The sequence below is a fragment of the Vombatus ursinus genome, unplaced genomic scaffold (assembly GCF_900497805.2).
Source record: "Vombatus ursinus unplaced genomic scaffold, bare-nosed wombat genome assembly UNPS02014811.1, whole genome shotgun sequence".
In the NCBI taxonomy this organism is placed as follows: domain Eukaryota; kingdom Metazoa; phylum Chordata; class Mammalia; order Diprotodontia; family Vombatidae; genus Vombatus; species Vombatus ursinus.
The window spans coordinates 12,518,842-12,536,535 of NW_020954589.1; the positions used below are offsets into that span (position 1 = coordinate 12,518,842).

At 35.7% G+C, this 17,694-nt stretch overlaps 1 protein-coding gene across 2 annotated transcripts in view; it reads right to left on the reverse strand.

The window, feature by feature from the left end:
- The window catches only part of SLC26A8 (solute carrier family 26 member 8), a 178,911-nt gene that overhangs the window by 19,501 nt on the left and 141,716 nt on the right, over positions 1-17,694 (reverse strand). For both annotated transcript variants that reach the window (XM_027876188.1, XM_027876187.1), the window contains one exon: positions 12,649-12,678. In XM_027876188.1, the coding sequence (XP_027731989.1) occupies positions 12,649-12,678 (30 nt within the window). The remainder of the gene's footprint in view (positions 1-12,648; positions 12,679-17,694) is intronic.

The window sequence follows — 17,694 nt, forward strand, 5'->3', positions numbered from 1 at the left end:
GACTGTGGTTGCTCCCAAGGGAGCAAAAGCCCTGGTCATAGTTCCAAGGTCCTGAAGAGTGCTAGTACTTGTAGCTGTAGAAGAGCGGGGACCCTTCCTGGATAAAGAACAGAGCAGACTAGGAAAGCAGTAACCATACCTCTCCCCAGATCACACCACCTTGTAAGCAACAAAAACTTGCACACCCCCAGAACTAGGTCTGAAAACAGCAGTACAAAAAAGCCTGAAGCTTGGGACAGTGCATGTACATCCCTAGGTGAGGAGAGCCCAACTTTAATATAAAGTTCAAAGTCAAGAAATAGCCTGGAAAAATGAGCAAATAAATAAATAAATAAAAGAACCTGACCATAAACACACACACACACACACACACACACACACACACACACACACAAAATCACAACTACTATAATAACAGGGAAGAAAACGCAGAAGACAACAATGTGTATAAAATAGGCATAGATCAACATCTCACACTGATAAGGTCAAAATGGATACATAATATAAATATAAAAGATGATATCAGCAAATTAGGAGACCATGCAACATTTTACCTGTCAGATCTATGGATAAGGGAAGAGATTAGGATCAAACAAGACATAGAAAGCATTACAAAATGCAAAATGGATAATCTTGGTTATATTAAATTAAAAAGGTTTTACACAAACAAAATCAATGCAGCCAAAATTGGAAGGAAAGCAAGAAACTGGGAAATAATTTTTACAACAAGTTTTCAAATAGATGGGGAACTGACTCAAATTTATGAAAATAAGAGCCATTCCGCAATTGGTAAATGGTCAAAGGACATGAACAGGCAGTTTTCAGAAGAAATCAAAGCTATCTAGTCACATGAAAAAATGCTCTACATCACTATTGATTAGAGAAATGCAATTTAAAACAACTCTGAGATACCACCTCATACCTATCAGAGTGCCTAACACAACAGAAAGAAAAATGACAAATGTTGGAGGGGATGTGGAAAAGCAGGGACACTAATGCATTATTGGTGGAGTTGTGAACTGGACCAACCATGGTAGAAAACAATTTGGAACCATGCCCAAAGTGCTATGAAACTGTGCATACCCTTTGATCCAGCAATACCACTACTAAGTCTATTTCCCAAAGTAATCAAAGATAAAGGAAAAAAAAAACCCATATGTACAAAGATATTTATAACTGCTCTTTTTGTGGTGGCAAAGAACTGGATAATGAGGAGATGCCCATCAACTGGGGAATGGCTGAACAAGCTGTGGTATATGATTGTGATGGAATATTATTGTAATATAAGTAAAGATGAGCAGGATTTCAGAAAAACCTGGGAAAGTCTATATGAATTGATGCAAAGTGAAGTGAGAAGAACCAAGAGATCACTGTACACAGTAACAGCAAGATTGTAACTATGACCAACTGTGAAAGACATAGCTGATCAACACAATGATCTGAGACAGTTCCAAAGGACTCATGATGAAAAATGCTATCCACCTCCAGAGAGAGAACTGAAATTGAAGTATAATTTTTTTCACTTTCATTTTTTTTAATATGGTTAATATGGAATTATGTTTTGCATGATTTAACATGTATAACTGATATATTGCATGAGTTCTCAATGAGTGGAGGAGGGGTAGGAGGGAATGAGAAAATTTGCAACTCAAAATTTTAAAAAACATTAAAAACAAATAAATAATATGTATTTTTTTTAAAAAGTAAAAGTGTACACAGAACAAAAGAAGGGGCCTGAACAAAACTGTATTATGCACCAGCTGAATAAAAAAAAAAGGAGGAAAAGAGATCATGTCATCAAAGCAAAAACAAAGATTTACAATACAGACATAAACAAGGAAATTAAATTATGCTGAAAGGAACCATAGACAACAAATCAGTATCATTATTAATTTTACATGATCAAAATGCCTTAACATCTAAATTCATAAAGGAAAGAATAACTGAATTACAAAAAGACATAAAGAGTAACACAATAGTAGTAGGAGACTTTAATATCCCTCTTTCACATTTGGAAAAATCTAATAATATGCAAAAGGCAAAATATGAAATTGGACAAAAAGCTGGAGAAACTAGAGCTAAAAGACTCAATGGCATTTTCTAAATGGGGCTGCTAAAGTATGTACATATTTCTCAGCACCAAATGGCACAGTCACAAAAGTTGACCAGGTATTAGGGCATAGAGATAGTGCAAATAAATTTAAAAAGACAGAAATACTAAGCATATTCTGTACAACTCATAATGCAATAAAAAATATCAATTCATTCAGGAAGCATAAATAAAAGACACCGACCCAAATTGAGACTTAATAATGAAATCCTAAATAATGAATGGGTCAAAAAACAAATCAAAGAAACAATAATTAGGAGAAAGAAAAATATGATGATAAAAAGATATATCAAAATTTCTGAGATGCAACTAAATCATAGAAACAAATCATAGAAACAATAATTATGAGAAAGAAAATGATGATGATAAAATGATATATCAAAATTTCTGAGATGCAACTAAAGCACTCTAAAAGGAAAAACCACATCCCTAAAAATATACATTAACAATAAGAAAAGGAAAAGATTAATGAACTGAAAATGCATTTTTAAAAAATGAGAAACCAAAAATAAGCACAAAAGAAGAGATATTGAAATTTTTTTCTGGATGTTGAAAATTAAAGGAGAAATAGATTAATTGTAACCAAAAAGACTACAAAATGATGAACAAAATAAAAACTTATATTTTGAAAAGACTAACAAATTGACAAACTTTTAGTTAACCTGATTAAAAGAGGACAAAAATAAAATCAACAAAATAGCAAAAGAACAAGGTGAAATCACAAGAAAACCAAAAGAAATAAAAAGAATTACTATTATTATTTTTTTGCTTAGGCAGTTGGGGTTAAGTGACTTGCCCAGGGTCACACAGCTAGTAAGTGTCAAGTGTTTGGTCTGAGGCCGGATTTGAAGTCAGGAGGACCTGAGTTCAGGGCCAGTGCTCTATACACTGCGCCACCTAGCTGCCCCTAAATAAAAAGAATTATTGTAACCTGTTGGTCACAATTGTGTGCTGAGAAACTAAGAATACAAAAGAAATAGAGGAATACTTTCAAAAATATAAAACACCTAAACTACCAAAAGACCAAATAAAGATCTTTGGTAATTCAATCTTAGAAAAGCAAACAGAACAACCAATAAAGAAACATCAAAGAAAGAATCTGTTGCTCCTGATGGATTCACAGGAAAATTCTATAAAACTTTTAAAGAGCAATTAGTATCAATACTACACTAATTAGTTTCAAAAAATTTGAGAAAGAACTTTACCTGACTCCTTTTATGAGACAAATACGATTCTAATCTCTAAATGAGAAAAACTTAAAGCACAGAAGAATTATAGACCAATATTATTAATGAATATTGATTCAGAAATTTTAAATATAAATTCCATCAAACCCCATAGCAATTGACCCAAGAACTTATTCATTATGACCAAGCTGGACTTATACCAGAGATGAAGGACAATTCAACATTAGTAAAACAATGTAATCAATCACATGAAAAACAAAAACACTTCAAGTCACACATTATCTCAATAGATGCAGAAAAAGCCTTTGACAAAGAACAACACTATACTAAAAACCCTATGAAGTATAAGCATCCAAAGATCTTTTTTAATATGATAAAAATTATCCATATAAAACCAAAAGTAAGCATTATATGCCATGAGGATACTCAAGAAGCTTTCCCAATAAACATAGTAGAAGAGTATGGATGTTCACTTTTCCCACTATTATCTTATATGATTCTGGAAATGCTAGCAATAGCAGTAAGACAAGAGAAAGAAATTAAAGGTGTAAAGAGAGACAAAGAAGAGATAAAATTATCCTTGTTTGCTGATGACACAATTGTTTACTTAGAAAATCTCTAGGAATCCACAGATACTGATGACATTATAGCTTCAATCAAAGCTATAGGCTATAAAATAAACTTAGAAAAAATAACAGCACTTCCATATAATAATAACATAATCCCAAGAGGCAATAATAGAAAGGAGAACCTCATTACAAATAATTACCAAATGCATATTTTAGGATCAATCTCTGGAAGCACACAAAATACACTTACAGGTTCAGTTACAAAAAACTTCTTTAAGAAATTTAAAAAAAACAACCCTAAAATAGCTGGAGATTCCTCCTATTCAGTACTAATGACCGGCCCATTCCAATATAATAAAAATGACAATGCTACCAAAATTAATTTACTGTTTTAATGCTATGCCAATCAAACTACTAAAGGGGTATTTTACAGAACTAAATAAAATAATAAAATTCACTTAGAAAAATAAAAGATCTAGAATATAACAGAATGTAATAGCACCTCCAGACCTCAAACTATATTGTAAAGCATCAGTTATCAAAACTATTTGATATTGGTTAAAAAACAGGGAAGTAGATCAATGAAACAAACTAGGCCAAGGAGAATAAAAAACAAGGGAACTCAATAACTCAGTATTTAATAAACCAGAGCAAAAGTAAATTACTTATCAAATTACTGTTTGATAAAAACTACTGGGAAAACTGGAAAGCATTCTGGCATATGAGACTTAGACCAAAACCTTACATTATATTCCATAATACATACAAAATGGATATGTAACCTAATATTAATAATCATACCTTTAAATATATATATACATATATTTATAAATGATATAAATAAAAATACATTAAAATGACTTAGGAGAGAAGCGGATCATATATCTTTCACAGCTATGTGTAAGATATACATATATACACACAGATACACACACACATATATATATATACACATACACACATATGTATGTGTTTTACAAATAAGGGATAGAGGCAATTATAGAAGAAAAATATGTAACTCTGAGTAGATGAAACAGAACAACTGCAAAAAGAAGATTAATGCATCTACTATGAGAAGGAAAATGGCTGAATGAGAAAAAAATTTTTGTATCAAGTTTTTCAGAAAGGGTTTGGTATCTAAGGTATATAAATAACTAATATATATGTATTATTATACATATACATATATGTGAGTTTTGTATAACTTATATATTATTCCACACATATATAACCAAAAGTCATTCCCCAGTAGATAAGTGGTCAGAGAATATGAACAAACAGTTCTCAAAAGGATTGCAAACATTAACAAGCATATGAAAGAATGCTCCAAATTACTAATTACTCACAGCAAATTGGCAAAGATGACAAAAGATAGGAATAGTTAATACTGGAGAGGTTGTGGGAAGATGGGCACCCTAATAAATTGCTGGAAGAGCTGTAAATCAGTATGACCAAGCTGGAAAGCAATTTGGAATTATGCAGATAAGGTAATTAAAATGTTTATACCTTTGATTGAGAGATTCCATTACTAGGCTTTCATTTTTAGGAGTTATTGATAAGAAGAAAATTGACCATAATACACCAAATACTTATAGTTGCACTTTTTGTGGTAGCAAAGAATTGGAAACATAGTAGATGCCCATACAACGGAGAATGGCTAAACAAATTATGGTATATAAATAAAATGAAATAATACTGGGTTGTAAGAAATGACAAATATGATGAATAGAGAGAAGCATGGGAAATATTTACATGATCTGATTCAGATAAAGTAAGTAGAACCAAGAAAACAATATACACAATGACTACAACAATGTAAATGGAAAGATCAACTATAAAACAATCAAAAATATATTGTGGACTTCTGGATTATATGCATAACAAGATGTTATAACGCATAACTAGACATTTTCTCTGATCCCCATGACCTCCCATATTTCTCCAAAACAGAAATTATGGGCCAAAGACAAAGCAAATCCAACCATCTTCATGGTCTAGGATAGCTGGAATCCAAAAGAAAGTAAACAAACAACCCATGAACTGATGCCTATCCTGAACACACTCAGCACTTCCTCCCCAACTGCTTGCCATACTCCTGACAGTGAGGCTACCCTAGCCAAACAAAGGACTTTTTTTTTAAACAGGAAATTTAGAAAACTGACTTTATTCTACTAGTAGTTAGAAAAATATTGACTGATACAGAATAAAGTATAGTCAGATGGAAAAGAATGAGAAGTTCCAAGTGGGACTTTGGCCATTGACAAAGAGAATGGATGGCTCCCATAGCAGATGAAGGGAAGTCACTTTGTAGGAGCAAGAAATAAAGAAAGTGTTTATACCAACATGCTGTAACTTGAGTTAAAAAAAAATCACTCCAATTTCTGAACCATGTCATTGCTTTGGGGTAGAACCAAGTTTCTATTTGTTGAGCCCAGCTCCAGGTACATGGTTGGACTCTGGGGTATGTTGTGCAGAAAATAAACTGTTGTCATATACTGGAAAAACTGACAAAAGAGGATTTCAAATGTTTTTTTCCATCTGACTTTATCTTCAAAACCCACAAACCTGCAACAAAACATAACCCCCAACCTCTGGTCCTCTCCTCTCCCCTGTTATTTTATTTTAAAAAAAAAATTTTTGTGAGGCAATTGGGATTAAGTGATTTGCCCAGGGTCACACAGCTAGTAAGTATCAAGTGTCTGGTCTGAGGCTGGATTTAAACTCAGGTCCTCCTGAATCCAGGGCTGGTGCTCTATCCACTGCACCACCCAGCTGCCCTCCCCTTCCCTCTTTCCAGTGCTAAGGAGATCTGCTCCAGGCTACAGAAGATTACTTGGGCAATAACAGACAGACTTCTGTGCTGCAAAAGATCTCTATGGGAGAGTGGAGGAACAGAGGGAAAGGGGCAGGACATGTGACTAGTTTTGAAACAGAACTCAATGTTTAAAAACTCACTGAAGAAAATACTTCCTTTAAAATTAGACTGGATGGGGCAGCTAGGTGGCACAGTAGATAGAGCACTGGCCCTGGATTCAGGAGGACCTGAATTTAAATCCAGCCTCAGACACATAACACCTACTAGCTGTGTGACCCTGGGCAAGTCACTTAACCCCATTGCCTAGCCCCCCCCCCCAAAAAATAGAATGGAGCAATTGGAAGCTAATGACTTTTTATGAGAAATCAGGACATTGTAAAACAAAACCAAAAGAATGAAAAAAATAGAAGACAATGTAAAATATCTCATTGGAAAAACAACTAACCTGGAAAATAGATCCAGGAGAGATAATTTAAAAATTATTGGACTACCTGAAAGCCATGATCAAAAAAAGAGCCTAAACATCATCTTTCAAGAAATTATCAAGGAAAACTGCCCTGATATTCTAGAACCACAGGGTAAAATAGAAATTGAAAGAATCCACCGATCACCTCCTGAAAGAGATCCCCAAAGAAAAACTCCTAGGAATATTGTAGCCAAATTCCAGAGTTCCCAGGTCAAGGAGAAAATATTGCAAGCAGCCAGAAAGAAACAATTCAAGTATTGTGGAAACACAATCAGGATAATACAATATTTAGCAGCCTCTACATTAAGGGACTGCAGGGCTTGGAATATGATATTCTGGAGGGCAAAGGAGATAGAATTATAGCCAAGAATCACCTACCCAGCAAAACTGAGTATAATCCTTCGGGGAAAAAATGGATATTCAGTGAAATAGAAGGCTTTCAAGCATTCTTGATGAAAAGACCAGAGCTGAATAGAAAATTCAGCTTTCAAATACAAGGCTCAAGAGAAGCATGAAGAGGTAAACAGGAAAGAGAAATCATAAGGGATGTATTAAGGTTGGACTGTTTACATTCCTACATGGAAAGATGATATTTGTAACTCATGAGACCTTTGTCAGTATTAGGGTAGTTGGAAGGCAAAATTATATGTTGAGATAGATTGATAGATAGAGGGCACAGGGTGAGTTGAAGATGAATGGGTGATATCTGGAGAATAAAATTAAGGGTGAGATAGGATTATACTGGGAGAAGGAGAAAGGGAAAGGTAGAATGGGGTAAATTATCTCACATAAAATAAACAAGAAAAGCCTTTTACAGTGGAGGGGAAGTGGAGGAAAGTGAGAGGGAATGTGTGAATCTATTTTCATTGGATTTGGCTTAAGGAGGGAATAACATACACACTCAATTGGGTATGGAAAGCCATCTTACCCTACAGGAAAATACGGGGGAAGGGGATAAGAGAACAGGGGGATGATAGAGGGAAGGGCAGATTGGGGGAGGGGGTAATCAGAAGCAAACACTTCTAAGGAAGGACAGGATCAAAAGAGAGAATAGAATAAATGGGGGGCAGGATAGGATGAAGGGAAATATAGTTAATTTTCCACAGCATGACTACTATGGAAGTGTTTTGCATGACTACACAAGTATAACCTGTATCGAGTTGCTTGCCTTCTCAATGACAATGGTTGGGGAAGCAGGAAGGGAGAAAATTTGGAACCCAAAGTTTTAGGAACAGATGTTAAAAATTGTTTTCACATGCAACTGGGAAATAAGATATATAAGCAATGAGGTATAGAAATCTATCCTGCCCTACAGGAAAATAGAAGAGGAAGGGGATAAGAGAAGGTGGGGGGGGTGGAGATAGAAGGGAGGACAGATTAGGGGAAAGGGTATTCAGAATGCATACTGTATTAGGGTTTGGGGAGGGACAAGATGGGGAGAAAATTTGGAACTCAAAATCTTGTGGAAGTGAATGGTGAAAACTAAAAATAAATAAATTAATGAATCTTAAAAAAAAAAAAAAAAGAAATAGAATTCAATAACCCACCCCTCAAGCCTTGGAGAACCCAAGAAATCAATCCCATAGCACCAGCATGACAATTCACTGAACTGGCAGTGCTGGTCCAGAGAACTGAGAAAACAGAAGGAGCAGGATATGATACCATGGTGGTGGTGATGGATCATTCCACTAAGCCCGAGGGCAAGAGCCTAGAATTTAGCCAGGGACAGTTCTGTCCCCCCAAAAGCACTTAGGGTAGATACATAGTCTGATGAATAATGAATTGCCCAGCATGGGAGGAGGCTGAGACACTTTGAGATCCAGGTCCCAGGGAAACCACCATCAGATGAAACCACCAGAATCAGAAAGTGAGCAATAAGGATGGAGGGAAGATTGAAATTACCAAAGGTCTCCAGAGGAAGAAAACTCAAAGACCTTGAACATAAGCAGACAAATCAACAGGGAAAACATTATAGAAGACAGAAATATGGCTTCCAGATCTAGTAAACAAATTCAAACACCTATAAATAAATATATATTTGGGGGAAAAAAAAAGGAAAACTTCTGTAGAATTTAAGGAGAACATGGAACCACAACATGCTCTTCCTGAGTCGTTTAAAAGAGAAACAAGAAAAATGAGCAGAATTTATGGTCGGGACAGCAAAAATGATGGGCAGAATAGAAAAACTAGAATCTTTAGCAGCAAGTCTCACCAAAGAAACAAAAGAGATAACAGACTAGGGATGCAAATTAATAGAAATGAAGGATAATCTAGAAAAAGAGAAACAAAAAATATAAAATTAAAAGAAAATATGCTCACGTGCTACACAAGCAAAACATATTAATCTCAAAGAGAAGATGTGTAGAGACAAAAGATCATAGTTCTCCAATGTGGGAAAAATTTAGAAGTTAGGCTTCCACAGCAGAACAAGGGCATTCCAAGATCTTGTGGATAGTCCCTCAACCAATCAGAAAGTGCCCCAAACATTCTGCAAACAACTAGTTCCTTAAGAAAGAACCCTGCCAAACCAGTTGCAATCCATCAGGGTCAAGGACTGAGCAAAGGCTTTTCTCCACTGTGCTTGCTTAATAAACTTATTGATTATTAACTGACACACCCCAAGGGCAGAGATAGCCACCATTTTTGAACATGGGACGCATGAATTGGGAGGGCTTAACATGAGGAGGAACATGGGATGGGCAGTTTAGGAAGAGTGTAATTCAGATGAGCTGGACCTCTCCTCGCCCTGATAGGAGGAGCAGGATCATAGTGACAGTATAAAAGCTGGCTCTCACTTCTGTACAGTGTGCCTCTCCCACCAGAGGGCACACCTGATTCTTGTAAGAATCGTAATAAATGATTCTTCTTTCACTCTGGACTTAGTTTAGGGATTAAGAGCAAGACTCCACTTGGCATTGCAACTGGGAAAGCAAAAGGCTGCGGCAGCTCGCCTGGGCTAACTTGTCAACCCTGCTGAGGGGGTACAAGGGGCTCTATTTCTAACACAATAGGACAAACAATTAACACCATAATGCAGGGAATAATACAAGAAAACTGCACAGAATTCCTGAACGTAGAAAATGAAATACCAATGGAAAGAATTCACAATTGCTTCCAGAAAAAACCCAAGGCTGCAAACTCTGAAGTACATAGTGGCTAAATTCATCAATTCAATTCAGAAAGAAGTTCTACAAACCATCAGGAGAAAGATCTCAAATACAAAGGAAAGGAAATTCAAATAACAAAATACTATTCTTCACCCATCTGAAAATGTAGGAGGGAATTGAATAATGTGTTCTAAAGAGCAATGAAGCAATGGGTGAAGTTGGGGGTAATCTGCCCTGTAAGTCTGAGCTTAATCATAAATTAAAAGAAAAAGATAGGCACTCAATAATAAAGAAATATTTGAAACATTCTTATAAAGAAAACCAGATCAGAAGAGATTATTTGCTTCTTGAATATCTGAGACAACAGAAATGCAGGAGGGGTGAATGAATATAACAACTAAGGACAACAACATTAATAGTGACAACAGTGACCAGTATGAGACTTATTTCCAAATGGACATGAAGAGATAAGGATGAAGGTGGAAATCAGGTGATGGTAACAGTGACAAAAGATGGGCCTCAGATATTAAAAATAACGTGGCAACAACCTATTTACAGGTGAATCAGTATTTTTTTTTTCTGGGACTATGTTACAAAATGGAAGGGTGCATGACAGTGGAGGGAGAGGAGCAGGGGGATAAAAAGGAGTGTGTAATGTACCTGGGTAATATTGAGGGCTAGTAATGGGGGGAAGATGACCCCCCTGTGGTCACTCTGTAAGAGAAGATCCTTTAGGGGAATGGGGGAAGAAGAAGGGAGGAGGACTGAAAAGTAGGGAGGGAGGAAGGAGCCTTTGCTTTGGCGATGTGATAGGGTTCCATTGACGAATGTTCCTATGGGTGAAAGAGATGTTTTATGAAGGAAAATGGGGACCCAGTGTGGTCTAGGAGATGTGGTACTTGAAAAGACCCCTTGTCTTACCTCAAGAGGGGGAGTTGGAACTCATGGGGGTAACTGGTACTTGGGAGAATCAGAGGGCATGGACCCAGGGAGAAAATTTTGAGGTAAAAGGGGAAAAGAAGGTAACCAGGGGGAGGGTATAGATTAGTAGTGGATTTCATAACCAGGGACTTGTGGTAGGGTGGGGAAAGGGCAGGGGGGAAAAGGGTGGGAAGATAGGCCCTATCATGGGGCACTGTCCTCTCTGTCACTTGTAGGAATTTTCAATGTTCAAGGAATGAGGAACAATGGAAAACGGGAATCCGTGGGGCAAACTCTACAAGGCAATGGCAGAAACTGCCAAGATAGGAGAGCCCAGAATGGATACCTTGGAAGATTTTATTCCATAAGGAATATAGAGAATAGAGAGAGACTAGATAATTATCATCAATCAGAGAATGAGAATCTAGAATAGATGGAAACAGAGGATGAATAATGAAATCTTTTCTGGAAAGGGAAACAAAAATATTAAAGACTAATGGATATGACTAGTTAAACAGGAAGAAGGAGAAATCTAATTGACTAACTGAGAAGAAAAAAAGGTGGGGGAAAATCAGATAACCAAGTTAAAATATGAAAAGAAAAAGGAACTACTAAGCAAAACCCCAAAGGGAAAGGGGTAACAAATAGGAGGGGGAATCAGGGTCTTTGAAAAAGTGCTACACTTTTATGCTAAAGACTCCTCAAAGAATAGACTTAAAGAGACTTTTTCAATCTCATAAAAAACATTTATCTAAAACCAAAAGTAAGCATCATATGCAATGGGGACACACTAGAATTTTTTCCATTAACTATGGAAGTAGGGCAAGGATGCCCACTTTAGCTACTATAATTTTATATAGTTATGGAAATGCCAGCAACAGCAATGAAACAAGAGAAAGAAATTAAAGGCATAAAGACAGGTAAAGAAGAGATAAAAGTATCCCTATTTCCTGATGATATGATGGTATACTTGGAAAACCCTAGAGGATCAGCAAAGATACTGAGACAATAATTTCAGCAAAGTTGCAGGCTGCAAAACAAACCCTCAAAACTTAAAAAAAAAGCATTTCTATATAATAATAACAAAACATAAGAAGCAAAAATAGGAAAATCTCATTCCAAATGACTACAAAATGCATAAAATATCTGAGGATTGACATAACACTTATATAGATTCAGATACAAAGTGCTTATTAAAGAAATAGTGACTTCCAAATGGAGCCTTCCTTAAAATAATAAATAGTATTTATCTAAAACCTTCAGCAAGCATAATATGTAATGGGGACAAGCTAGAAGCATTTCCAATAAGATCAGGGGTGAAACAAGGATGTCCATTATCACCACTGTTATTCAATATCATACTAGAAACATTAGCTTTAGCAATAAGAGAAGAAAAAGAAGTTGAAGGTATTAGAATAGGCAAAGAAGAAACAAAGCTATCACTCTTTGCAGATGACATGATGATATACTTACAGAATCCTGGAGAATCAAGTAAAAAACTACCTGAAATAATAAACAAATTTAGCAAAGTTGCAGGGTATAAAATAAACCCACATAAATCATCGGCATTTCTATATATTACCAACAAAGTCCAACAGCAAGAGATAGAAAGAGAAATTCCATTTAAAGTTACTGTAGACATTATAAAATATTTAGGAGTCTACCTCCTGAAATAAACCCAGGAACTCTATGAACACAATTACAAAACACTTTTCACACAAATAAAGTCAGATCTAAATAATTGGAAAAACATCAGTTGCTCATGGGTAGGTAGAGCTAATATAATAAAAATGACAATTCTACCTAAGCTAATTTACTTATTCAGTGTCATACCAATCAAACTACCAAAAATTACTCTGTAGAATTAGAAAAAATAGTAACAAGATTCATTTGGAAGAACAAAAGGTCCAGAATATCAAGCGAATTAATGAAAAGAAATGCAGGAGAAGGGGGACTAGCCTTTCCAGATCTTAAATTGTATTATAAAACAGCAATCATCAAAACTGCTTGGTACTGGCTAAGAAATAGAGTGGTGGATCAGTGGAATAGGTTAAATATGCAAGACACCATAGTCAATGACTATAGTGGGATAAGAACCCACTCTTTGGAAAAAACTGCTGGGAAAACTGGAAAAGAGTATGGCAGAAACTAGGCATAGACCAAAGTCTCACACAATATACCAAAATAAAGTCAAAATGGGTTCATGATTTAGATATAAAGGCTGATACTATAAGCAAACTGGGAGAGCAAGGAATAGATCTATGGAGAACAGAAGAATTCATGACCAAACAGGAGATAGAGAACATTACAAAAAGCAAAATGAATAATTTTGATTACACTAAATTGAAAAGTTTTTGCACAAACAAAGCCAATGCAACTAAGATTAGAAGGAAGGTAGAAAAATTGGGAAAGAATTTTTACAACCAGTTTCTCTGATAAGGGCCTCATTTCTAAAATATATAGAGAATTAAGTCAAATTTATAAGAATACAAGCCATTCCCCAATTGATAAATGGTCAAAGGATATGAACAGACAGTTGTCAGATGAAGAAATTAAAGCTGTCTATAGTCATATGAAAAAATGCTCTAAATCACTATTGATTAGAGAAATGCAAATCAAAACAACTCTGAGGTACCACATCACAACTATCAGATTGGTCAACATGACAAAACAGGAAAATGATAAATGTTGGAGAAGATGTGGGAAAACTGGAACACTAGTGCATTGTTGGTGGAGTTGTGAAATGATCCAACCATTTTGGAGAGCAATTTGGACTATGCCCAAAGGGCTATCAAAATGTGCATACCCTTTGACCCAGTAATAGCACTTCTAGGGCTATATCACAAAGAGATCATACAAATGGGAAAAGGACCCACATGTACAAAAATATTCATAGCGGCTCTTTTTGTGGTGGCAAAGAATTGGAAATTGAGAGGATGCCCATCAATTGGGGAATGACTGAGCAAGTTGTGGTATATGAATGAAATGGAATACTATTGTGCTATAAGAAATGATGAACAGGTTGACTTTAGGAAAACCTGGAAAGACTTGTATGGACTGATGCTGAGTGAAGCGAGCAAAACCAAGAGAACTTTGTACACAATACCAGCCACGTTGTGCAAGGACTAATATTGATTATGTCCAAAAAAATTTATACAACTTAGTTAAAAAAATACTTTATTGCTAAAAAATGCTAACTTGCAGCCTTCAGCAAGTGGCAATCTTTTTGTGGAGGGTGTTGCGTCTTTGTTGATGGCTGCTAACTGATCAGGTGGTTGCTGAAGGTTGGGGTGCCTGTGGTAATTTCTTAAAATAAGACAAACAAATGAAAATAAAGACAAAAAGGAAGTTTGCCAAGTTTTGACTCTTCCTTTCACTGGAATACTAAGAGGCCATTGTAGGGTTATTAAGTGGCCTAATTTCAATATTGTTGTACCTCAGGGAACAGGGAGGCCTAAGAGAGGCAGAGAGACAGGGAACAGCTGATGGATGGAGCAGTCAAAACACACACAGTATTTACTGATTAAATTTGCTGTCTTTTTCTTTTTTTTTAGGCAATTGGGGTTAAGTGACTTGCCCAGGGTCACACAGCTAGTAAGTGTCAAGTATTTGGTCTGAGGCCAGATTTGAACTCAGGTCCTCCTGACCTCAGGGCCGGTGCTCTATCCACTACTCCACTTAAATTTGCTGTCTTATATGGTCATGGTTTGTGGTGCCCCAAAACAATTACAATAGTAACATCAAAGGTCACTGTTCACAGATCACCATAATAGATATAATAATAATGAAAACATTTGAAATGTGAGAATTACCAAAATGTGACACAGAGATACAATGTGACCACATGCTATTAGAAAAATGGTGCTGAAAGACTTGCTTGATGTAGGGTCACCACAAACCTTCAATTTGTAAAAAAGTAATCTGTGAAATGCAATAAAGTAAAGTACAATAAAACAAGTTATGCCTGTATACACATACACACATACACATATATGTATGTGTATATATGTATTTATACGAACACACACACACATATAACACTAACAAATATTCCCTAATAGATAAGTGGTCAAAGGAGATGAACACACCATTTTCAAAAGAATTGCAAACTATTCACAACCACATGAAGGAATGCTCTAAATTACCATTAATAAGGGAACTGCAAATCAAAACAACCTTGAGGTTTCACCTTACATCCTACAAATTGGCAAAAATGATGAAAATTGCAATAGCTAATATTGGAGTGGTTGTGGAATATTAAGCATACTAATACATTGTTGGCAGAGATGATAGAACCATTTTGGCAAGCCATTTGGAATTATGCAAATAAAATGAGAAGTCCATACCATTGAACCAGACATTCCATTACTAGATTTATACTCCAAGAAAGTTATCAATAAAATGCCCATATACATCCCCATATTTATAGCAGCACTTTTTGCAATAGCTGAGAACTAGAAATCTAGTAAATGTCCAATGTTTGGGGAATGGTTAAGCAAATTATGGTACTTTATTTTAATGGAATATTACTGTGCTGTAAGAAATGATATATGTGATGAATACAGAGAAGCATGGAGCTCTATCTGGATCAATGCAGCATGAAGTAAACAGAGCCAAGAGAACAAAGTACACAATAACTACAGCAACATAAATGCAAAGAACAATCACACACACACAAAAATATCAAGTTGAATGTTTCAAAATTATAAAAATCAAATATGATACAAATGAAGAGATATGAGAAGACATTCCCAACCCACCCCTTCATGGATGTTGGAAGTCCACAGGTGCTACATATTGCATATGTTTTTGGACTTTTCCAATGTATTGACCAGTAGTGCTGATTTTTTTTCCTTCCTTAAAAAAATACTATTTATTATATAGGATAGTCCCTGGGAAGTAGAGGGGAAGGAATACCGGGAATAACTATGATAACTAAAAAACAGAAGACATGAATAAAAACTTATTTTTTTTTAAAAAAGTGAATGTTGCAAAAAAAAAAAAAAAAAGCATGGCCCCAAAGAAGAAAAATGGGAAGATATCTCCACCCTATTCCTTTGCCTAGGTGGGAGGTCCACAGATGTGGAACAATACATATTTTCCTTTTTTTTTTTTTTTTGGTGAGGCAATCGGGGTTAAGTGACTTGCCCAGGGTCACAAAGCTAATAAGTTTCAAGTGTCTGAGGCCAGATTTGAATTCAGGTCCTCCTGACTCCAAGGATCTATCTACCATGCCACTTAGCTGCCCCTCATTACATATTTCTTAGATTTATATATGTATTGATTGATTTAGCTGATTTTTTTCTCTTCCTCTTTTTAAAAAAAAATTATTTGCTACAAACTGCTCTCTGGAAGGGGTATGGGAAAGGATACTGGAAGAATTCTGGTAATATTAAAAAATACTTATAAAAATATATTTTAAGAAAAGAAATAATATTTATACTTATCTGCCTTGGTAAACCCATCAACAAATTGATTCATTAAAAGCTGCCTTTTTCCAAGTCAAACACTTGTTTTATTGTGTAGAAATCATGATATGGTAGAAACAGTGCTAGCTCTGGTGTCAGAGGATCTGGATACAACCTCTTGATGCTTACTACCTATACAAAGCAAGTCACTTAATTTCCCTAAGCCTCAGTTTCTTTATTTATAAAATGAGGCAGTTGGACAAGAAGAGGCCCTTTCCAGCTATAAAGGGACATCCATGACTCAGTTTCTGGATCTGTTGCTTGGTAGGCCCAGACTGAATTGGTTCCCTACAGAACATACTGTTCTGAATTCTTACACAATTCTCAAAGGGAGCTTTCTATAGTATTCAGAGAGTGGGAAATGTAGTGGGACACTTTTGTGTTTGGTCAATGAAGTATTCCTCAGGGTAGAAATTCTGTCTGTGCCAGAACAGAACTCTTGTGGTTGGAAAGAAAACTTTTCTGGTGACCAAAAAGAGCTAGTCTGAGGCTAGAAAACATATTTCTGGCATTGGCACCAAAACCAGTTCCTTTCTTCCTGAATAATCTGTAGCAATTACCTTCTATTAGGAGATGCTGCAGTCAAGTGGAATTTTGCATTTCCCAACTATTTTATCTATGTTATCTCGGTAAAGAATCTCTATGCCTTATACTTGGGGCTTTTTTCTTTTTCTTTTTTTTTTGGACCAAATCTGAGATGACTTAACTTGAAGATACAGACATGCTTATTAAATGTGTACACAGCACAAAGTTGGGAGGATCAGCTAACAAGTTGGAAGACAGAATCAAGATTCAAAATATCTAACAGTCTGGAACTAATACTGCCAAGATTTTATTAATGTTATCTTGGTAAAAATCCCTATGCCTTACACTTGGGGCTTTTTTCTTTTTTTTTGGACCAAACTGAGATTTCATGGTATAGAGAATTCCTAATGAATACCACTGCAGATCATCTTGGAGAGCTGCTTGGAGGCACTAAGAAGTTAAGTGACTTGTCCAAATTCAACTAACCATTCTGTATCAGAGGAAGGGTTTGAATCCAGGTCCTTCT